Here is a 24,901-nt window from a genome sequence, read left to right as displayed (position 1 = left end):
TCTTAAATGTTAAATGGCGTCTTGCAGCTTTAATCACATCATAGTGAGAGACTGTCGTCTCAAAGGCCTTATCATACCACAGCTGGTTTACACCAAGAAGCTGCTTTTGTTCAGTTAAACCAAGCTGATGATTCAAATCCTCAGATAACAGTTCATATCTAATCACACACTCTCTGCCTTCCCCAGATTTCTGTTCTCAAGTATGTGCTGCTTTGGAGAAAACAGTGGGCAGTAAAACATGTGTAACTTTGCATTGTAGAGCCATAAATATGCATGGCAAGCAGACCAAGAAAGGTGATACCACTTTTTTCCCTGTTACATGGCTGCTGAAGGATGAATAGTGAAATAAAATCCTTGAGTCTGGTAATTCTATCTTGTCCTTTGTGGTTATCGTCCATATCAATTCCTGTAAATGAGGTACTACATCATCCTGTGATGTTTGATGGAATATATGGGCCACCATTAGAATGTGGGGATTTCAAGTTTTTTGTTTATATTAAGATTGTAGCTAATTGAAAGACCCCTTCAAAAAGTCCTCTCAGCACCTTTGTGACCACCCTCAAGTTGCTGGTGTGTATTCAAACTGCCAAACAGATACATAATGAGATGTATTTGACTGGAAATGTCCAAACAACTGTTTTAATGCAAACTTAACAGTCTTTTAAATTAATAATAGACAATTAATGAATGTTTCCATGTAAAAGTCTATACTCTCAATAGCAACAGAAGCTAATAAATCATCCTGAAAATATTATCTTTATTTGGACTTAATGAATATGGTTCATACATGTATTTCGATTATTTACTTACGACAGGAAAACAAAGGATTGGCGGACTTGCAATGTCTGTCAGATAATCTCAACAGCGATTGGATTGGTTGCCATGAAATTTAGTTCAGATGTTCATAGTCCTCAGAAGATAAACCTTAATTACTTCATGACTTCATCTAGTATCACCAACAATTTACAATGTACTTGTTTACAAAAAGTAGACTTATTTACAACAAGTATGTTTTTTGTACAGAAAATCGTCCCCCTGACTTTTATGATTTTCTGACTTTGTATTTAGTGCCATCAGGCTCAGTTGTACGTTGTGTTCAGTGCTAATCAAAAATGTTGAACCGATACTGAATATAGTGTGAAAGAGCAAATAAACTTAACTTAAAACTCAAGGATCCAAGGATTTACTGTTGAGAACCAAAGACTGAATTTTGAAATCTATTTAGAAGTTATGTTTATTCAACAGTAGAAGCACAAGTCCTGAAGAATGATTTGTGTTTGATAGATTTTTCAGTCTGACACCATGCTCTGATCAATCCTCTTCACCTATGAAATTTCTGGAATATGTCATTAACTACAGTGTTTATTGATTTTTCTACACATTTTAAGGGTGAAGTGGTGGTACTAATGTACAGTTGGTAAAATGCTTCAGGTAGCAACCTCGGGTCCATCCTGGCTTTCTCACACACTTCAACTCCCTACGTGCAGCTCAGAACAGGGACGTGGGCGTGTGCCAAGTGGTTTCCAGAAGTGACTGCTGTGCTTGGCGTGGTTGTACGCTAGGCGCCTGAAAGGCTTCTTTCTTACTGCGAGCTGGCACAAGGCACGTGTGTGTAGTGGAGCCGTGTCCGTGCAGACACATCCTAATATTATAACTAATTGGAATAAACCAGGCATCATGGAAGCGCTTGGAAGAGTCCGGTCGAGTTCAGGCTCCGAGGCCGATCCATGTCGACGGGTTGTGTCTCAAACCAGGATGAGTCACTACACACTAACCTCATGTCACGACCTGCCGCTCACATCACTGACACCGCATTACTGAGTCCAACATGCAGTAACATTCCCTCACTCATGTGTGATGGATAGCCCAAACCCAAACACACACACACACGCAGCATGACTTGATCACCTCATTTGCACTATCTTGCTCTCCCTCTCTCCCCTCCCTCGGTACTCCCCCCACCTCTCCTGGGCTCATTAGCACCTCTGCTGATGGCGAGATGGAAGGATGGAGGGAGACGGGGTGGGGCGGGTTTGGGGGGTGATTGAAACCTCCGGGGGATGGTCTCCTCCCTCCTGACAGGCAGCATTTGTAAAACATTTCCCACTCTGCTGCCTGACACTGATGATTCACCAAAGCACCACCATGCCAGATAGATAGATAGATAGATAGATAGATAGATAGATAGATAGATAGATTGGTGGATAGATTGGTGGATAGGTGGATACATAGATAGGTGGATAGGTGGATACATAGATAGGTGGATAGATAGGTGGATACATAGATACATAGATAGACGGACACAATCCCAGATAGTCCCACTTGTGGCCACCACACCTCTTAATTTCTTGTGACAAATAGAAGTGATGCCCCTGAATGCATCACGCAGGCCGTTTGATGGACAGGCCACCTCTTTAAAGCACTTACATTTGTTAGGCTGCATTTGATGGCGAGGCAGACTGCAGAGCGAGGGAAAATGGAACAGAACAGTCAGGACAAGGGGCGTGGTAGGGGGCGTTACACCTCAGCAAGATGGCATCGGTTGCTATGCAACTGGGCACCAAAGCTATTTATACATCAGCCCCCTTGTCCCCCTTTTTTCCTCCCCAAGCTCCTCTGCTTCTGATCAGGACTACCAGATGTGGAGGCACAGCTTTGAGGGAGAGGTTCGACTGATTTGGATTTTTGGACACTGGTGCTTGGTGCATTTGTTTAATAATATTAATTCCTACATTTAAAAGTAGACCAGTGTTGTGTGTTTCCTTGATTGAGTTCATTCCAGTCAGGGTGGGTTTCTTGCACATGTTGACCCTTATGGGAAAATCATCTACTTAAGCCGAACAACAAGAAATCAAACCCTTTATTCAAGTTAATACCTCTAGATGTGTAAGGCCATTTGGGGTTTTGTGGCAAATCAATTACCAGGAATGAGTTATGGAGTTATTTGGTTTTTTCATTGGTGTCATGGAGGCTCATTTTTTATTTAATTTGGTGGATACTATTGGTATCCATTAGGGCTGGGTAATTAACCAATATCAATAATTATCTCACTATAATTTTCATCAATAACAATGTAACAAAAGTCCAATGTATGTCTATAAGTGAGGAGGTACAACACATATTGATCTACATCACATTTGTGAAATGTTTTGCTGTTTAGCAAGTGTGGAGATTCAAGAGATCTTTATTGTCACTCTACAAGTACAAAGGGATTTTGTAAGTAGCAAACCTGTAGAGACCTAATTGGTACCATGCACGAATAAAGACTACAAGGTAAAAAATGTACATGGTATAACAGTTAAAGCTTAGACTAAGAAAACACAGTGAAATAGGATTATAGATAGATAGATAGATAGATAGATAGATAGATAAGTGTTATAGTGTAATAGTGTTTGTCATTCGCTGCCCAAAATGAAGAGTCTATAACCTTCGGTCAGAGAAGAAATGAAAGAAAATTAAAAGAAGGATAATTCTCGATATCAACTAATATGAAAATGATTATCTTGATATCATTTTTGGCAATTATAGCCCAGCTCTAGTATCCATTCTGCCAACCCATATAATGAAATAAATAAAAAAACCTGATTTGTAAGCTGTACTCAGTGAAGAATCTCTATCAAACCACAGTTAAATGTCTTAGACTTACAGCCATTATCTGCAATTATATATCAATGTGCTTAAACATGCAACTTAGTTCATTTAGTCATCAGTTCATCTGCAAATTAGTTTTTTTAATTGATTGGTTGTTTTGTCTCTCAAAAGTCAGAAAAGAGTGAGTTCCCACGCTCCAATATGACAGTATAGAGTAGAAAACCCAAATATATTCAACCACAATGATATTAAACCTGGTACAGCCACAGATTGAACCAGTTATGTTATTCACTTACTTTTTGAATACCTTAAATGATTCATTATAAAATTTGTTGATATTTATTTTCTGTACTTTGATTAATTGACTTCTTGACCGATCATTTCATCTCGACATATGTGCTAATATTAGATTTTTGCATCACTGTGATTAAATATCTTGATTTATCAGGTTTAAATCACTCATGTCACAAAACAGGGGTTTTCAGTCTCGTTACTTTATCCATATAGTTTCTCAAATGATATTCCAGGGTATAACAATATATTGTTATATAGCAATATTAAATGACTCTCACTTCTACTCTAAAAAAATAATTAAAAGGTGGCATTTATAATCCCTGGTCATTGAAGAAAGTCTTAGCTTTAGATCTTAGCCTAAAGGTCATGATTGACAAATATATGTAAATAGCTAACTATGTTTCTCTATTCTGATATGATCTCAGTCATGTTTGTCTTGCTGTTGTTTTTGCCCCTAGTAAAGCAACCAAAGCTGCTTTCAGACATGCACTGAAGAGAGTCTCCAAACATTCTCCAGAGTAGAAGCTGAGTATGAGGGGCTCTATGAACGCACGTGTCAGAGTGACACCTATGGACTCTCTCTGGTTTCTCCTGCCAGCCATTTGGTGAAAAGACTGTCCGAATGAGCCCATGTGAAAACACATCATCAGGATTCAGCCCGAACGTGTGTTGATGAGGTTTCTAACATGGGACAGATGCAAAAGTGAAAATAGCAAAAATAATACAGTACAAATATCTCCGGATGTCAAAGCAGTGCCACACACGTAGAAGACACCGACAAATATGTCAAGAGAGTTTTTGGTGATAGGGGCTTCCCCGTCACCTGAACGCTCCGGAGATCTCTGTGTTGTTGTGAACGGGTCTGAGCAGAGAATCTCCTGCTGTGTTGTTTATGTGTGAAAGGCAAATTCCGGAGAAAGTCCAGTTCTCCGGAGTTCATTTTTGAAAACGACCCAATTCACCAGTCACTGCAAGGCTGCCCTTGGACCTTCGAGTACATTTTAAACATTTTTTCCCGACCTTAAATCATGCTCAGCTTTGTATCATGTTCCTCTGCTGTAACAACGAGTTCCCGTCTTGAAACCCGTCGAGCGCAGCCATCCCTCTGACACACCTTGAGAACACGCCACTGTCAACCTGTTCATTGCCTCTTATTTAAATCCCAAACTTATTAACTCTCATCCGTGGCGACTCTGTTGTTGCTCTGTGTCACCAAGCAGAGAAACCAACCAGACAATGGATGTGATTGAGAGGCGACATAGATGACATTATTGAATTTTAATCACATCTTTTCCACACAGCAATTACCTGGCTACAAGATCTGCATGTGTGTGAATGTGTGTGAGTGTGTGATTAGCCAGGGGTTGGAGCACAAGGCAGACAACCGGCTCATCAGGTTCTCATAGCGGCTGAAAGAAGGTCGTAAGTGGCTATCAGCGCACCCAGCCCTGTCTGGATGGATCCCTCCTGTCGCAGCGTGCCGAGCTCCCTCCATATGGAGAGTGGCCTAATTATCCCCCACCAATGACTGAATCAACATTTGATTATATCCTCCCTAAGGCTGCTCTGAAAGGCTCTATTCAAAGACCACTTTTATTTCTTTTCTCTCATAATCAAGAATGGCTGTTATTTTCTAATGATAAGTTTAATTTCTTTTTTTAACCCTGACACGCTGCGTGGCAAGATGCTTGACATATCTGGAGGTTTCTGCCCCTGAGCACGCCGATTTTGAATTGGAAGTAAAATTGTAGCTGTGGAGAAGTCTCTTCTTTAAGTTGGTCAGTAAATGTTTCAGATAGCGTTTGGATTAACAGTGATGATCCTGACTGTCTTTGTTTGGGAGCAGCATTGTATATTTTAGTCAAATTACAAACTGGAGCCCTTTTGTTCGCAACATAGATGTTTTTCCCTGTTGTTTGACAGATGAAATAAAAACCCATGAATCGTCTGTTCGGATTCTTTGTGGTCAGCACACCTGTAAATGATGCTGTGAATGTGTTTTCCAACTTGCCAGACCTACAAATCTCACCAGGATAAAGACAATGAAAAGGTTTCTGTCAAAAAGCTCTCTAACTGTCAAGCCTCGGCAACGCCTCTCTTACAAGCTAAAATGTGTCCTTCCTTTTTTTATTTTCTGTTTCACAGCCAGAGGAACCTGGCGGAAATCACAGAGTTGATCCACACAGCATTCCTGGTGCATCGTGGGATAGTAAACCTGAGGGAGTGGACGGTTTCAGACGGCCCGCTGAAGGACATGCAGTTTGGGAATAAGATGGCCGTCCTGAGCGGCGACTTCCTGCTGGCGAATGCTTGTACCGGACTGGCCCAGCTGAATAACACCAAGGTACACAGTCTGTCATTAACAAACTGAAGTCCTGACAAAAGCTTACAGCAGTGATATTAATGAGAAACACCGCTGTCTTAAAACAGGCTCCCAGAAGCCCCTACAGCCAAACATATCAGTGTCAGTCTTCATCACTTCATCTTTTCTCCCTATCACACCACATCCAAACTCTCACCGCAGCTATGATTAGTCATTACTGCAGAGTGTAATTTATGGAATATTGTATTGATTTTGAAGTCTCTTTCATTTCTATACATATCTGCAGTACAAACATCCTTTTCATTATTTTAGCAAGACAACTCTGAAGTCATAGGCTGTTTCCGAAATCACTCACTAATCCCTTTATAGTCCACTACATAGTGAGTTCGCCATTTTGTTGTGCTGTCCGAATGTTTAGTGAACATTTTTATACACTATATAGTGGACTCATTGTTTCCTACAATGCACTGCACTTGCGGTCGAGAGACGAGAGGCGAGAGCAAATAAGAGCAGAGCAGAGTATCACAGCACAAACCAAGGCAAAAGGTTTATTTCTACATTTAAATATGGTAATTCAATGTGTGTTTTACCTAAAAGTATTAATACTATATAAAGTGTAAAATAAACATTCATGATTTATTGTGAGATTTTCCCCAGGCCGACGTTGTTGTAAATCATAATCCTGCAATAATGACGTAATTGCCGGTGCAGAGAAAATGCACAGAGTAGTGTCTGAAAGCGAGTTTTTCTTTTGCCGAAGAGCTCAATAAAGTGGGATTTGGACTATGTTCTTCATGTCATGACGTCAGATCCGGGTTAGCTATCACACCATCCTCCGCAAGTACTTAAATCACTTACTTACTTTATCGTAACTTGGTCACAAGAATGTTCCGTTTTAGGACTGGGTGTTTCTATCCCTTTGTAGAGTGCATATACCTGAGATGACATGAGTTTGAATGAATGTAAAGGTTTACAGGAGGGGGTCATGATGGTACTTGTTTTACTTTAGAGCATAGGATGAGGAGGAGTACATCCCTCGTATGTTTGAAGGTCTGCCACACTATTTAAAATGCTAACCAACAGTTGATGTTAACAGAAGTTAGCGACCACCAGCGGATATAACTACAGTTGTGTATGTCATCGGGTGTTTTGGCCTTTTAATCGCAATAACGTTACAAGACTAACCTGGGGGTACGCTGAGGCTGAACACCTACTGTTACAGGCAACAGGTTCAAAAGCTGTCCCACTTACCTGTGGTGTCCCTCAAGGTTCTGTTCCGGGCCCTATCCTATTATTTTTATATATGTTGCCCCTGGGGTAAAGTTTTGAGCAGTATGATGTCTCTTTCTACTGTTTTGCGCATGATGTACAAATCTACTTGCCCTTGAATTTTAAAAACTAAGGATTCACTGCATCGCCTGCTTGATCGTCTAAATGACATCAAATGATGGATAAACTTAAACTTCCTCAACCTAAATGAAAACAAGATTGAGGTTATTGTGTTTGGACATCCTGAACTGCTGGATGTGGGCAACCTTGGCCCTCTAGCCCCTAATATTCATTGCTCTGTGATGAGTCTTGGTGTTTATTTTGACAGTGTTTTCAAATTAGACAAGCAGATTTCCTACATTGTTAGGTCCTACTTCTTTCAGTTGAGACTTATAGCTAAGGCCTATCCCCCACTTCAAGATCTAGAGAGGCTGATCCATGTCTTCATAACCTCTCGACTTGATTACTGTAATTCTTTGTATGTGGCCTTATACCAGTCATCCATTCAACGCATGCAGCTCGTCCAAAATGCTGCTGCTCGCCTCCTGACAGGAAAGAATAAAAAGGGACCATATTACACCAGTGTTGCGATCCCTCCCCTGGCTTCCTGTTCATTACAGGATTGATTTAAAAATGTTGTTAACTTTTAAATCACTTAATGGACTGGCACCACCTTACCTAGCTGAACTTCTCCATACTCACACTCCAGCTAGAGAGATGAGGTCAGCCACTCAGCTGCTCCCGGACTTACATAAAACGAGGCTCATAACCAGAGGCGATCGAGCCTTTGCAGTAGGTGCCCCAAACTTGTGGAAAGGTTTACCACTCCATATTAGATCTGCCCCCTCTCTTGCATGCTTGTGTAAAGCACTTTGGTCAACCAAGTTGTTTTAAATGTGCTATATAAATAAAGTTGACATTGACATTTTAGAACAAAGGGAGAATATCCCTTGTATGTTCTACCACACTATGCCAACCACCAGTTGATGTTAGCAGGATTATGTCAGATTCGCTCAGTTATTTTTCTGACAGAAAATTGCAGCCCAAGCCTAACTCTAATCTGAATGAGGCCTTTTTATTTTTGGAGCAGAATTACTGCTCCCACTTAAGCTTTCTTTATATGAATGTAGCAAGCTATGTAGCAACATTGAACAACCACAAGAGATGGTTCCGGTAAAATGGCAACGTAGCTGTACAGATTGACTTACACTGATCCAATTTCTACTACAGCTACTGTGCAAAAAATAACCCCACTTTGAATAAGAAATCAGATAAACACAACACAACATCAGCCTGAATGAATTAAGCGAAAAATAGGATGGGATTCAGTAGAACTCATACCTCTGCCTAAGCCCAAAGGTCCCCTTAAATTCAATCAAGCTGATTCAAATCACATACACTCATAGGTATCAGTTTTACTAAATATCTAAGATTTTTTTTCCCATCAGGATCCAATAATTATTTCCTGCGAAATTGATGAAAATGTTAAAAAAAAACACCCAATCTCACAATATTAAAGAAAGAAAAATAATCCTGGATCTGCGTTGATTTTGGAAATAGAAACCCTGCGTACAAACAATCAAACATAAAAAAAAAAAATGGGCAGGGTAAAAACATATCGGAGATAGAAAGGCAATTTGGGCTGATGACCATGCTATTGTAAGACTGAATAGGTAAAAGGAAAGAAGAACAGTTTTTCTACACAGACTGTTTTTCATTTCCATCAATAACCATTGTGTTACGCATCCTGAGGTCTAAAAACGAACACAGTCTGAGGAGGAAACCTTAGTGTAGTCTTCTTGTAAGCCTGCCACAACTCATCGATGGCTGCAACCTGTGGTGAGGCAACAAGAGTAGACGTTGCTTGTTGGGACGGTGGTGTAGGTGACACTGAGGCCTTTTCTCTGGATCTCATGTTGTGGTTCCTGGAGTTTCTAAACTTGGCGTACTTTGCTTTAACTGTTCAGCCCATCGACTGTGTGTAAAGATAGATGATGTGTGAGCGATATGACAGCTCCCTAAAAGTGAAGCCAAAGTGTCTCGATCACCACCTGGTGGCTGGCTACAGTATAGATCATAAATCCTACCTGGGACATGGACCAAACTAAAAAGTCAAAGTGCGCAGACTCAGACTCCAAATATACAAGATGACAGCGTTTGTGTCCGGGATTTTTTGACTTCATATCTGTTTAGTGTATAAATAGAGAAGCAGCGGCCATTTTTATATACAGTCTATGGTTCAGTCATTGTGAAAATGAAATTCATAGTTAAAAATGCCCCATCACTCCTCCTGTGACAGAGCTTTTTTGTACTAAAGAACCTGTCAGACATCAAGTGTTTACAGCAGCATACGTTAGAGTGAAAGTCACGGATTCTTATATCAGGTCCCTCAGTCAGTTCCACACAGGCTGCTCCGCTTGATGTTGCACACAATCTGTTTGGATGCAGGAGGATGTCGTCAGGAGACAACATTGACATGTGAACCATGGGATTCCTTCTTATTGAGTTTTCCGTTTTGGACATGTGTGCGGCGGTGGTCTTGTAAGTGCACCACAGATCATATCTACTACGTGGCCCGGTAACCCCGCTCTGACAGATGCTGTCACCACGCTGCTCTGTCAGAATGCGGTTGCCTAGCTGGATCAAAATAACTGTCCCCTGTCCCCCACCCCCCACTCCTGTGTGCCATCAGCCAGACCAGCCCTTATCGCATTCCCTGCTGCTTCTTATTCAGCACACAGTCTGGCTTTATGTCTGCTCTGTGATGTAAGTGGTATCCAAGGTGCGTCGTGTGTAGGAAACATGGCAGGAGTTATAAGATCGGACATTTCCATTATGAGTGAAAGATAATTCTAAAGGTGTGGCATTTCCTTTACAGTGTTATACGGCTTTCATTGGGATGTGTCCCTCCAACAGCACTATGACAGAAAATACTCACCGTTGCTCAGATACAGATGATGTTTCACTGTAAAATGGAGACAAACCACATTGAAAATGAAATGATAACAGATCTGCTGATGACGTGACGTAAGTTTTGGACCATCTGTTACTTTAGTTTATCTCATTTTCAAGTTAGACACAATGGCATTTTATGTCAGGTCAGCAACAACCATTGAAAATCCCACTGTTGTTTTTTCGTTTTTTTCCCCACACAAATCTGCAATCTGCCGTTTAATAAGACTATGAGCGTAACCTGAAGCAACAACAGGAAATGTCCCCGCAGTAGAAGTTTTTAAGGGTAATAAGGAGATAGACATCTGATATTCAGCAGTTACTCATGTTTGAAAAGGTTAGCAAAACAAACTGAAGCGAGGGCAAACCACAGCCTGCGCTGACGCTCATATTCAGCTGTGTTTTTTAAAGCGCTCCCCACTGGTATGAGCAGGAGGTAAGTTAGACGATTGTTAACAGCCCTTATAAGTCCATCATACTCAGCTAAGGTTACGGGAATGAAATTAGTTTTGACCGAAGTCTCTGAACTGGTGGTTTGAGGTTAAGAAAACCTTCATCACTTAACCTCTTGTTTGTTAGTTCTTGTTGAGTTTGGCCCTGATTTGAAATTCAACCTAATTTAAATATACTTGTGCAGTGCAGTTTCTCTATGTGTGCAGAGCTTTTTATTACCAGTCTATGGTGCATAGTGAAGTTAGCAAACTTTGTGTTCACACTACCTTATCTGCAATATTGACTTTAAAATCAATGTTGCCAAGTGTGAAGATGATTTGATCACGAGATATGCTTTACACAGACAGACTTACTGATTATTATGTGGAAGTATTAGATAGATTGCAGTTTTTTTAGTTGGTGTGCATGACAGAAAACATTGTGTGGATGTGATTTTACCTGAAAAACATTAAAATCACAGAAATATAATTGTATTATTTTCTTTTCTTATGGTGTAATTAAAACCATTAACCTCAAGAAAACGTAAAATTTCTTGGTAAATATTTTTTGCTTAACCTTGGCCACAGCAGTTGACAGAACATCCTCAACTTAAAGTCAATTTAGTCACCTGTTCTGGAGCTGTCAATTGCAAACTATGTGCAAATTATGATCCGTGATCTGTGAACTCTTTCTACTTCTCGTGAGCTGACAACAACCAATCTCAAGTCTTTTCACATCTCCACTAAATCAAAGTATATTTTCATGAAAACTATTTTGATTTATACCTCTTTAGTCCTTACTCCAATAAAAAAATCTGGTATATATATGTGTATGTACATATCATCCTCTTTGGAGAGAAATTAACAGCAGGTAATGGATCTGAAGTTCTCAGAATAAAAACATAAGTGTGTGTCAGTGAAGCCTCCAGCCAATCAGGGCAGAGTTGTGTCGTCACAGAGGTGGTTCCCAGGTGCTGCAGCTGCTTGGTCTGACCGCAGCCGGCTCGCTCCTGCGTTGTCTTAATGTCACGTGACAGGATCATGTGTTGCAGACAAATATTCCCAGCAGCATGCATTGTGTAAAGTGCAACATGCATCACGTTAAGTCAGCGCTGTGCACCTATTGTTTCTCAGGCCTATTAGTCCTCCCTGTGATGTGTACACTGAACTCGATGTGTAAAATCAATTAAGGGCCTTTAAAAAACTGTATCTAACCTGCTTCGTCTTCTCTGCATAAAAAAAAGGAATACAGTCTATTGTTATTGCAATTAAAGGCTGTAAAAGATTCCATTTTCACTCACATATTTACTGTATAGTCCTGTAACTCACTTGCGCCTGATGCAGATTGACTCTGATGTTGCTAACTGACAGTTTGCTAAACAGTGGATTGTCTCTGTTTTCCTTCTTGTCGCCTGTGTGGTCACTTTACCACCTCACCTTAATACACAGGGTGACAAATGAGAAGTTCTTCAGCTTTTAAAGTTTTTCTCACAAACCAGCCTTTTTTTCTTTCTTTCTACTAAGACAGTGAGAGCGATGGAGATTGTGTGTCGTGGCCTTGAGAGGAAAACCTATGCTGCTACTTGTATAAACTGTAAAGTAATCTCACCGAGCAGCTCCGGTTTCTCCCCCCTCACAGACCTGTCGGCAAAACACGATCTGGCTGGATTTGGGAATGGAGTACGGGGGAGGCAGGGGGGAAGCTTATCTGATACTTTCCAAAAAAAGACCCCCCCACTGGCCCCCACTTCCCAAGGCTGGCCAGGCAGAGACACCACATCTGGTAATACTGTAGGCACATTGTCCTTCCAGGTCTGTGGGCGCAGCTCGGGTTTCCTCAATATTTTCCCCCGGCGGATTCGGTTACCCAGAGGGCACTGCGAGGCTGACGGCGCAGCCAGCGTCCACCAGACTTTTCTGATGAACCAAGGATGTCTGGGATGAGCTGAAGGGGCTCTAAAATTAACCTCATTCAAATGTACTGTACGGGCGCGGCCTCGACTCCGGTGTGTGAATGAAAGATGGAGGCATCAACTTCAGATTTGAACTCATTCAGTGAAAAGCAGCCTTTAAGCAGTGTTTGGACAAGATGCAGCCTCTCATCTGGTGGTCGATGAGGCCGCTGGTGTTTCTGTTTGCAGAAATGTAGTCATGCATGCCCCCTGTAAGAGGAAATAGGCAACTGCAGTCTGAAACAAGACTCAGGCCTCCACAACAGTTTTCAGCTTGTTGGCTATTTTAAAGGTTGAAAGTTAATTATTCTCTAAGGTCAGTTTCCAAAACAGAACTTTTTTTCTCCATTTACAGCGTCTTTATTAACTGACCAAACAGGGTCTATGACTTAATCACAGAATAATGAATTCCTTATCTCCCCTAAGGATTCACAGCGAGCCAGTGAATGTGTTGATGATGTCTCTAAAACGTGTCAGACGGAAAAACAAACAAAATTGAAAAAAGCGGTGCCATACACGTAGAAGACACCGACAAAGATGTCAAGAGAGATTCTGGTGATAACGGGGGTGTGATGTGCTATAAACAAAAACGCGTGATCTCTGCAGTGGAATTAATATGTTACGTCCTTGCCTCCTCATGCTGCAGCAAGCCTCACCTGAATGTCCCGAGTGGAGAATCTCCTGCTGTGTTGAAACTCGGGAAGAAGGTCCGGACATAATTCTGCAAAGTTCCTCCAGAGTTCATTTCTGAAAACAGCTTTACTGTGGCACTTCTGCAGAAATCCTACTTTGTATAAATGTTGTGATGTTATTATACTAATTTTCCACATCTGATGTTCCATAGTGAAATAAGTCTTTAAATAATTCATCAATTAAAAGAAAGGGAGAGGAAAGTAGACCCTGAAGTCAGATCATCACCCCTCTGCTCTGTGGACGGTGTATTTCATCTCACCATCTCAGCCCCTCAGACCACAGACACCTCAGCTAACCCACTCCTCTGGACTTCTCTGTGAATACAAAGTGTAATGAATGAAATCGAGCGTGGACCTCATGTCATGAAATCAACAGAATCTGCAGTAGTTCACCTGGTCTCCAGTCCTCCTCTCACCTCAGATTTATTCGCCGAACCAGCTGATCCAACGCGAGTGCTGTTTACTCGAGCTTCAGACCCGGGGAAATTGTGGCTTTTTTTTAATTACGAATGTCACGGATGATACGAGTAGCGTGTCAGGTTTTGATCGACCTCATTTGCATATTAGGAGTTTAATCAATGCCGTTAGCCAGAGTGATATATAATGAGGGAACAGGTTAGCGGTTCACTGCCAGAGCCCAGGGAAGCTCCAACACGAGGTCACGTGATGTACATGTTGTGTAGATCTTGAAGTTTTGGGTTCAACACGTGACCTATATGCTCACAAGGCAGAACTCCGTGTCCTACTTTATAGAAATGAGGCACGTGGCATTACTTGACGTATTCATGTTTTCTTAGTTCAAGAGAAGACAGAAGATGTTGTGTAAATCTGTTAATATGATAGTAAATCTGTTACTTCTTCTTGTGCATTTTAGCCCAAATGTCTGAAGCTTTTTTCTCTTTTCTGTATTTAACAGGTTGTGGAATTGATCTCAAGTGCCATCGGTGATTTAGTCCAAGGAATCTACAATGAGAATTCCAATAATACTGAGGTAAAGTACCTGTTCTCCTCTTATAGATCTACAGTGATGCAGTGCAGCAAACCCAAGACACTTTAATGAAGAAAGGACCTACAATTTGTTGGAGGAAATTTGAACCCAATAATAGAATGATGATTGTTTGAACATTTATTACTTAAAGTCAGTTTTGAGAGCTCTACATGATAGACAAACTTGAAAAAGATAAATTCAAAATTTAGAAATGTATAAATTTAGAAACACATGTAGATATACAGTATAATACATGTAGAAATTTGAATGAGGATAAAAAAGAAAAGGACTGGTAATATTCAATATTTTTGCTAAAACAGGTACTGTTCTTGTAGTTTATTACTGTGCCTTATAAGAGCTTAATTTTTACATATAAAACTGTTAACCTGTTACTGGTCACGCCCCATTTTTATGCACAAGCCCAAACATAATGTACCCAAAATAAAAAGGTTACTGTTCTTCGGCCTTTTTTATTACAGTCATAACCCTGGTCTCCTTTGAAAGGAAACTATTTAAATTTTACAACCCAAAAGTCAGAGTGACTATAAGAGACAGTAAACTGAAGTGGCATTAAAAAGTGGACTGTAAGAGCTTTACTTGGACCTTTGTGTGGAAAACACTTCACAGTTCACAAGTTTCATCAGCTGCTGAGTATTTTGCACAGATACAAACAGGAGACTTGTGTGACGATCTGGTGCAGACACACATAGCACTGCCAAGTATTTTTTTTAAAGGTTAAATTCACATCATGAGCCACACTGTTGCCATGGGTGACATGGTCCTTCATTACAATTACACACTGCAGTTCAATTGGACACTTTTCTGCTCATGATCACACTCACTAAGAATCCAAATGTAGATTAATCCGCCTCTGGAAAGAGTCCACAATTAAAGTATACAGTGGTCAGTTTTTAAAGGTTTACATCTTCATTAAGAACGAATGGATTTTGGAGGTAAAAGCCACAGGCTACATTCATGCACAAACGCATAAACTCTGCTATGGATACAACAAGTTTTAAAACGGCTAAAACTGAGAAGATTGAAAACGCTGCTCACCCCGTTTTAGTTTGAAAACTCCAGGGCTGTGTTTGAGTATGGATGGGCGGAAACTGAGGTGTTTGGAAACCATCATGTAGACACTCACAAACGCTTGCTAATTAAGTCTTTGCGGTCAAGATGTAGCCTTCGTTGATTCGTCAGGTTCCTATCACAAGACCCCCTTCTTGCAGATGGCATCCAGCATTAGCCTCCTCGGCTACTGGTGTAGAACGCTACATGGATAATCAGTTACAAGTGTTTCTGACCCTGTTGCCTTAACCAACAGCTGTTGTACAGTAAAATTCTGCATTTTACGATGATTCAACTGTTTGCATGTAGTAGGAGACCAGCTGTTTCCAATTCATGTTTCCACCAGCACGCGCATGCACTTTGCACTTTCGTGGTCAAATGATGTGCATGCAGAGATTCTAGTTTGACAGAGCAGTTTTCAAACTAAAGCGTAGTATAGATGAAGCCACAGACACTTTGTTGACTTTGTTGTAGCTCTGTTGACCTTTTTTCTGGGAGACTTAAGAGGATTAGTTGACCTCTTTCGATGGTGATTTTAGATTAACTTCTTACCATGAAGTGTTTTCTCTATTATTCCAGTATTCTCTATTATTATTCTTATTCAGTATATCTTACCAAATACATGCACTTGTTGGGAGATGGTCTATTGAACCTTGTTATACCTGTGGTGTTTATAATGTTTTTAATGTTTGACATTATATCTGATATAAAACAACATATTGAATTGTTTGTAGAGCTAAAAGAGTGTTTTCCGGTTCGGGCTCAGCGTCCCCCCTCCCAGTTTCCCTCGGTTCCAAACTGAAGAACTTGTGGGAAATACTGTGTCAAATTGCTGTTACTCTCTGGTGCACATCCAATTACATACTGAAAAATTAAATCACAGAGGAGGAGGGGTTGTTTTGATTGAGAGGCTGTGAGGTGCTCTGTGGGAACTTTGAAGTCGTACAGAAGAGGCAGTCAAAGCTCGGGCCGGCCGTGTCTCTGACTCTGTTTGCTCTGCAGGAGAACGGTCTCACCGACGGCGTCGACGTGGCGACTTGGGAGGAGCAGACGTTCCTGTCCCACGGGGCGCTGCTCGCCAAGAGCTGTCAAGCAGCGATGGAGCTCGCCAAACACGACAAGGAGTCCCAAAGGCTGGCCTACAAGTACGGCAGGCACTTATCACTAGGCCACAAGGTGAGTCTGATCTCAAATCAATAAGGGTCAAATGAGATAATCACAGTCGTCTGTCTTGATTCAAAGATCATCAATTCAAAGACCTCTTTTTTTTTCTCAATTGGCTTCAAGTTATGAGCAATGGGGTCAATCAACAACACTGTTTTCTTCTCTATCAAAGTTTGAAACTTTTACATTTTGATTATTTCACATGAGAAATTTCTGTATTTCTGTTTTTATCCTTTCTTTCCTCCCTGGTTTGAAGAATCACATACATATGGTGTATTTCTCTACACCAATGAGCGTTCAGCTAGATTTACATCATCATTTTATAGCAGGTGTAAGGATGTTTGATTGAACCAACCCCCACCCAGTTCTGATGATACAAACAAGCTGAGTGTGTTAGTGTTAAATAAATGAAATAATAATAATTCATTCATACAGCGCAGGTTTTCAGACTCTCCAGGGAGAAATCGATAGTATTTCACTCAGTCAAAAAAAGCTAGAAAGAGAAATTCAAACCCCATCTCCGCAGCTCTGCACAGCCAGACAAGACCAATCACGGCGTGACGTGCAACCTCAGTTTTCGGGAAAGTTGTAGTCAGAGCGTTTCTGTAACGTACAGGATGTTAGCTGTGTCTGTCTGTTGTTTGGTGCTGAGCAGGTCATGTACAGTTGGGTTTTTAGAGCCTTTTTTCTCTGAAACCAGCTCCCTGCTGCAGCTATAACAGATGATATCAGAGCAGTGAGAGTGAACTATAGCAGTAAAGTTGCAGCTGGACATTTAAACAAAACCAAAAGTCACTATAAAGCTGTGTTAAGCTGCAGATTGAGGTGAGTATTCTCTGTAGGTCTGTCACTATGAGCCTTACATTTCACATTTTCATGATTATTTAATAATCATGATAATGGAATGAAATGTTCTTAGTTGATACTTTGTTGTTATAAAAATATAAATTATTAACTTTAGTTTCATGATTACATCATGAATATTTATCCAACGATTGTAAAACAGGTTTTTAGGTTTTTCTTAATGTACTAGATGTTTGTCCCTCCTGACCACTGTGCTGTTTCTGTTTATTTTGTTACTGTGATCGATTTAAATAAAATAAAAAAGAATAAATCTTTATTGGCTGCTGATTGGCTGAATGTTCCACTGATCTACAGGAAACAGCAGTGTCCAAACTTCTGTTCCTCTTCTAACTCTGTAATCAACTGGCCTTATTTTAGTTTAACAACATTAGTATGAATTTTTATCGCTATACCTGATTTGATACATAAAAAAAATCCTGAAACAGGACATGGTGACCTATTTGTCCAAATCATGTAGATTAAATAACCTGTAAAATCAGACGGTTTCTTTTATATTTCATTAATCCTTTGTAGATGAAGCAAGGTTTTTTAAATTAGATTTAAGTGTCTTATTATTGTTACATTAGTGACAAACATATTCTGTAAGGACGGTGGATTTGTGCAAAGCTAAAATGCCATTCATGTTAATAAAGATGTTTAAATATTTCTCGAGGTTCAGTGGTTTACAGCAGTAGTTTAGCGCTGCTAGACTAAAAGTTGTTCATAATGATCCCACTCACAGTGGTGTATTCGTACGTCCCCTCCTGCTGCGGCTCCCTGTAGCGGCCTGTCTGCAGGCCTCAGTGGCTACTGGGAATCTCCGCATGGGAGGAAGCAGAAATGAGGTCTTTGAAGGAGAACCATCAGGTTAGCAGTCTCTCAGCACACTGTTCATCAGGCTGCTCATTAACACGCTCGCTCGGAGTGGAGGCTGGCACCTCGTTTTTAACCACCGGCTCCGTTTAATTGGTGGCTGCAGGTTAAGACATAGAATCTCACCGATTTGTCGTCTCACCGTCAACTGTGCTCTCCCTTCTGCAGCTGAACTCTGACCTGCAGCCGTTTGTGAAGAGCAGTGTGGGAGAGCTGCTGTCGTTCAGCTTGAGTGCCGCCCCGGTGGTTTTCCACCGTCAGATCGTCGGCCAGGAGAGGTGGCATCAGCAGCTGCAGCAGGTACAGGAGGGATGGGCACCACTGCACAAGCTCGATGTAGTTAGTACTTGGACCGTCAGTGACTAGTAATTCTGAAGAAAACAAACAGGCTGCTCATAGGTGAAGTAGAAAAAGTGTACTTTTTTAACATTAGAAAACAAATACATACATTTCTTTTACAACTCAATATAGTGCACAGATTGTTTCAGCATATTCCTTCCTCCCTTCTTAACAGGCTGCAACATATTTAAAATGTAAAAACATGAAAAACAAACCTTTGGAAATCTCCCACCAACCAAAGAAATAGGTTAGAATTCTCTCCCTATTTGTACCTCCGCCCAGGAGGTTATATGTGTTTGTTTGTTTTTAAACAAGTATAAACAAAAACTACTGGACGGTTTTCCAGGAAACTCTATGGAAGTATGCGGTACAGGTCGGGATGAACCCATTCAATTTTGGTGTGGATTCAAGAATTTATTGTTTACTTTCTTATAACATTGCAAGATGGGATGTTTTTTTGACATATCCACTATTAACCCAGGGAATAATTCATGGATCTTGATGAAAAAAAATCAGCCTATTTAGAAAACGGATATCTTAGAATGTGTTAGATTTGGAACAGCTTGATTGAATTTAAGGCAACTGTTGGGCCTTGATGGAGATATGAGCTCTACTGAGTGACATTCTAGTTGTAAAGTTATCACATCAATTAGATTTTCTCTTGAATGAAACGGGAAATCCATTAAACCATCCAGTTTTAATATAGAGGTTTCAGATTTTGTCAGTTAATCCAGCCTAGACGACACGGTAACAGATGAAGATAAGAGCTCAGTAAACATTTGTGACAGTGTCTTTACACTGAAAATGGTCATTTAACATGTAAGTATGTAAGGATCAAAGTAGGTGGAGAAGATTTGCATTTTCACAGTTGGGAAAATTGGATGTAAATTTGAGTCCAAACAAAAGATGATTTACAGATGTTTTTAAGGTTCGTGCTGATCTAAGAAAAACATATTTCATTTAAGTACACTTTTTTAAAAGTCAGTAAAGATGTGTTGAGGATGATGTTAAAGTGATCTTGTAAACACTTTCTTTTCTGTCTTCTTACAAAGGCTAAAACACTGAGAAACCAGCTGGATTACTCAAAGGTAAGAACACTGCTTGATGTATTTGTCATTACAGAAAACTCAGCTCTTACACTATAATATTACACAACTACTGCTCTGTTATTCCCTGCTGCAGCCTCTGTTGCTTGTTATGTTTCAAAAGATTCTGATACAACTTTGTAAGATAGTTAAATGTTTCTTTGTTGTTTTTCACCTGTTTACTTGGTGGCCCTGTATCCGACAGAGCCACCACAGAGAAACAATATGTCTTTTCCCTGTAACCTATATCAAAGTTGAGAACCGAGCTTTCCAAAGTCAACGTGTGAGGGAAGAAGGGGAGGGACAGGGGTACAAGGAGAGGGTGAAGCTACAGAGGAGGGGTCTGACGGTATTAGGGGGGTTATCTGGTCCCGTCTGAAACCAGAGCAGGAGGGATTAGTTACCGAGGCCTATTTGTGGAGGAGACACCGAGGCTCTGAGACAGTGGCATTGTGAGAGAATCTCCTTCAGCAGACCTGCTGAAAAGGGGACGTGAGGAGAAGTTGGAAGGAGAGAAGAGAGCTGAGAAGGAAAACTGAGAGCAGGACACAAGAGAGGGATGACATTTTGGGGAAGAAGGAGAAAGACCTTGGGCCCTCAAGCGTAATAACTTTGCTTTGATTCAGTACAAAGACAAAAATGCATAATAACCAGTGAAACTTTGTGTTTATTTCTGACAGCTACAAAACTAACTATTATAAATCACCGTGATGAAATAACCAAAATGTTTACAGGAATTCCTCCTCTCTATTAAATTATTCAAGTCTTTCATCCCCACTTTTTAAAATATTAACCCAGATGACGCTTTAATTTATTAAAACTTAGTATTTGGGGAATTTTATGTTAGAAAATGATTACACATTACATGAAAGAAGTCACCAGATGCAGCCTGTGGGTATAAGCCTGCCATTTTAGGAGTCAGTCTCCTCGCCTTCCATTTCCGTCACCACAACAATCTCAGTGTTACAACCTACGTGGTCAAATACTGGCGAGTTTTAAAGAAGTTTTGAATCGTACAATCACTCGGTCGACATATGTCTTTTACTGTGAAGGTAATGATGGCGAAAAGACATTTTAATGACAGTACTCGCTCACTACTCCGTGTCCAAAAAATATCCCCCAAACGACACTATGGACATGGACACCATCGCTGCATCCTGGGCAGAGTGTCGCCCCCTGGACGACTGTGATTGGCATAAAGAAAACAAAGAGAGCCAGAGCATTTTCCCCCGCAGCAGATGTATTGTATAAAAAATGTATTGGGAAAAAAAGTTATTATTATTGTTATAATGAAAATACAGTGAGTTGAGTTTCAGATGTGTATTTAACTTTTTTACAGTAACTCATTCATGCATTTCACTAATTACTAATAATTTTGGACTCTTTTGTGCCCCATAAAATTCAGGAAAGCACATGGGGTCAAATTCACACTCAAACTGAAAACTTAATCTACTGGATGGAGCTTATTTGACTTAATTTTGTTTTACCAATCCTCATACACAAACACACAAGCCATATTTTTTATGTTCAGTTTTCTTTTAAATAAGATATGATAATAGTTAAAAATCATATTGTAGTTTTTACAACACGTGAGTAGAACCTGCAGAGAAATAAAGTTCCAGACTTTTCTGCTCTCACTGATAAGAGAGAAACTGTCTGTGTTTTAACTAAATCTCACAGTGATCAGTCTCAGTGTTTCTCCCAGTAGTTAGATGTGATAATCTGCCTCCAGTGGTACCAGGGGCAGTGTGCACATGCACACATTGTGTTATACACTGTGTTTCCTGTCATTAAAAGTGGTGCTGTACCTCTGTACGATCCACTTTCAGAGTGAGATAACTTTGTCTGGCTCTGGCTGTGTTGTAGTTGTAACTGGAGTGACACAAACATGACAAACTAATGTGTGTTTTCATCCCTCGACAGCTTTTGGCAGCAGTTAAGTCGGGGAAAGGCATGAGCTCGGCGGTGGACTTATGCCGTTACCATGGCAACAAGGCTCTGGAGGCCATCCAGGCTTTCCCCTCCTCCGAGGCTAGATCCGCCTTGGAAAACATTGCCTCCACCGTCAGCAAATTTTGACCTGGACACTGTCTCACACACACATGCCCACACACACACACAGCTGTTTCTACATGTGCAGCCTGAGGTGTTTGTCTGCAGAGGCAACAGGACACTGAAGAGACATGAGAACTTCCTTTGAGCCAGGTGCTGGCTCATGTCTGGACGAACCGCTCTGCTCTGTTGTGGATGATATAATGGTCATGGTTTCAAAAAAAGAAATAAACACACATGACGTCAGCATCAGGTCTTGTATTCTGCTGTCTGTGGTACGTACCCGTCATCTCCTGCGTGGAGAAAATGTCACGCCGAGCTGCATTTTAAAACCTGGCAGTTAATTGTTACCTTGCTTATCAGCGAAGCCACATACCAGGCAGAACGCAGTTGAAGATGTTCTGAGGAATTGTTATTGTCCTCTGGAAAATGTACCATGAACGGCAAATAATGCACCAGGCAGCACTTATCCTAACAAATTTTATTTATTTTTTGAACTGGTTCCCTGTGCTTGTAGCTGCACATCTCAGATGATGCTGAAATCATAGCTGCTGGTTCTACTTGTGTTTGCCAAATCAAAAAGTGGCTGTAGTTGAAATGTCTCAAAGTCATGTTCTACCTAGTATGTGCCTCTGCTGATAAGCACAGCTGCACATAAAATACTTTTAATGGAGTTTGGCATGATTCTGTCTCTACGGAGGGAATCAGGAGTAATGTCATCTATGTTGCCTTCTTATGTCTGTCCCCATGTCTGTGTGTGTGTGATCCAAGTCGACCCAGGGGTGGGGAAAGGTCACACAGCCTCTCCCCTTGGCCCCGGCCAGCGAGCGCATTGAAGCTCCGCCGAGCAGTAATTATTAATGAAGAGACCTGAGCAAATGGACAGGAAATGCAGAGGTATTGATTGGACCGGCTGCCCTGCTCTAAGCCGTACAGGCTGGCGCCAGCCTGGTGGCCTGTGGTTTCCCAGGCTGCTGTCTGCGGAGGCGGGGGACAGCCAAGGTGTGAAACCAGGCCACCACTGGCAGCTGTCTGTCACATCATGGCCACACCTGAAGGACAGAGCACAGGAGACAAGGGAGAAAGGACTGATGGTTCTTTGTAGCTGCAGAGAACAGCAGCACATGTTGGTATACCACATTAAAGCATCATCTCTTTAAAGACTTTCGTTTGCAAGAAGAAAGGTGTTGCTAGAAATGGTTAAATATTTAACTTAGAAAAAGAGCCAAGCCTCAAAACGATGTCAGTAATGTCATAAAAAAAAGAATTATGAGTCTTTTTATAACCATTATATCCATTAATAAGAGTTATGTGAAGTGGTTCCTTTGGCAATAACAGTCTTTAGGGTCCATCTTTTAAACAAGCAGTTGTAGGTTTTAGATGGAATTTGTAATGACACTGGACTGCTCATACAAAGTCCAAGGCAATGTCTGTGTGTGTCCGTTTGTCCATCCGTCTGAAACACAGTATCAAAGACTATTTGATGGATCACTGTGACCGTGAGGCTGACATCTGTGGTTTTGAGTGAAAAGCAATGTTAATTAGACAGGCATAAAATTGATGCAGACATCCATGACTTCCTCGTGGTGTAACTGTTGTGATCACTGACTTTAATACTTAAGAAACAACAGCAAAACCTATGACATTCCCACCAACCATTAGAAAATCCCTAAGTAGAGCGCATACCTCCACCAAGGCCCAACAGTCCCCTTGAAAAAAGATCCCTAAATAAGCCTGATTCTTTTCATCAAGATCCATGAATTATTTCCTGAGAAAACTGTGAATCTAAAAATAAAAAAAACTCCTGTCTCACAATGTTAAAGAAAGTGAAAAAGAATTGTTGGATCCGCCCCCTGATCCGGATCCAGACCAAAATGTGATGGGTTCTTTCCTCACCCAAACCACATCCTGTTTTTTGTATATTTTGCCAACAAACAAAAATACAAACCAACCCACAAATGTACAGGGCTGAAAACATAACCTTCTTGGCAGCGGTAGTAAGCAAATGAGACGTGAGATGTGTGCCACACTGAGCCTGTAGCCTTGTAGAAAAAAACAGTGCTGTCCAATGTAAGGCAAGTTGAAGTCATTTCTGTAAAACAATGATTCACAGCTTGAAAAATAGGAGAAAAACAGGATTCAAAGATAACAAGCTGCTGCTCTTTGTGAGTAACAGTTTTCTTTCCCCTCGTTTACATGTAGGTGGTAAATATACTTCAAGTTTCATGTTTTTTTTGTCATATGTAAGTTAACACATGCTCAAACGTACAATGAAAAGTGTTGGACGAGAAGGACAGGTCAGATCAGCATTTAAATAAATGAATGTTAAAAGACCTCAATATAAGAAAAAGTCAAATACATTACTAAAAACTATAAGAGAATAAAAGTGTAAAGGAATACGCATGTATACGTTATTGCACAATTTCCAGAGGTGAGTAAGCAGAACAGGTCAGTAAACAGATATGTGGAGGATTATTGACTGATATGCAGATAATTAGTATAGTATAAAATACTATGGTATACTATAGTATACATTATTTGGACGTAGGAGTGTTGAAGAAGAGGACTCAGAGGGTGAAAGTGGGCAGACGATAGGATGAAAAGAAGCAAGTGGGGTTGAAATGAAAGAGGATGTGAAGTATTTGAACAACCAGCTCCCGTCTGTTGCCGGGTTGTATGTCCACTTTCTCTGCTGTCTGGTTTCCGCTGCTCGGGCTTCCCGGGAACAGAGAGGTACAGCATGTGCCGGGGAAAGCCTCAGGCTCTTCATGAAATATTTAGCCTCGCTGTGAGGAGACATGGGGAAAGTTACATGGAAAGTTAAAAGGACCAAACAAAGACAGAGGCTGGGGCACTGCCAGAATGACAAATATAGTTACTAAACAAAACTTTTTTTTTTAATGAGGTCTGCTTTTAAGCAATGAAACTGTTGCATGGAAGCTCCCAATAGAAATCAGCGGGGCACGGCAGAAGAGGATTTGATGG

General features: G+C 40.8%; 1 protein-coding gene across 1 annotated transcript in view; it reads left to right on the top strand.

The window, feature by feature from the left end:
* pdss2 (prenyl (decaprenyl) diphosphate synthase, subunit 2) overlaps positions 1-22,163 on the top strand; it is a 30,225-nt gene extending 8,062 nt beyond the window's left edge. The window contains exons 3-8 of the mRNA XM_034576937.1: positions 6,031-6,229; positions 14,421-14,495; positions 16,563-16,736; positions 18,609-18,740; positions 19,832-19,867; positions 21,788-22,163. Of these exons, the coding sequence (XP_034432828.1) occupies positions 6,031-6,229; positions 14,421-14,495; positions 16,563-16,736; positions 18,609-18,740; positions 19,832-19,867; positions 21,788-21,943 (772 nt within the window). The 3' untranslated portion in view covers positions 21,944-22,163. The remainder of the gene's footprint in view (positions 1-6,030; positions 6,230-14,420; positions 14,496-16,562; positions 16,737-18,608; positions 18,741-19,831; positions 19,868-21,787) is intronic.
* Positions 22,164-24,901: the final 2,738 nt, after the last annotated feature.

The sequence above is a fragment of the Hippoglossus hippoglossus genome, chromosome 22 (assembly GCF_009819705.1).
Source record: "Hippoglossus hippoglossus isolate fHipHip1 chromosome 22, fHipHip1.pri, whole genome shotgun sequence".
NCBI lineage: Eukaryota > Metazoa > Chordata > Actinopteri > Pleuronectiformes > Pleuronectidae > Hippoglossus > Hippoglossus hippoglossus.
The sequence above is the reverse complement of the archived record's forward strand: the minus strand, read 5'-3'. Positions and strand labels throughout refer to the sequence as shown.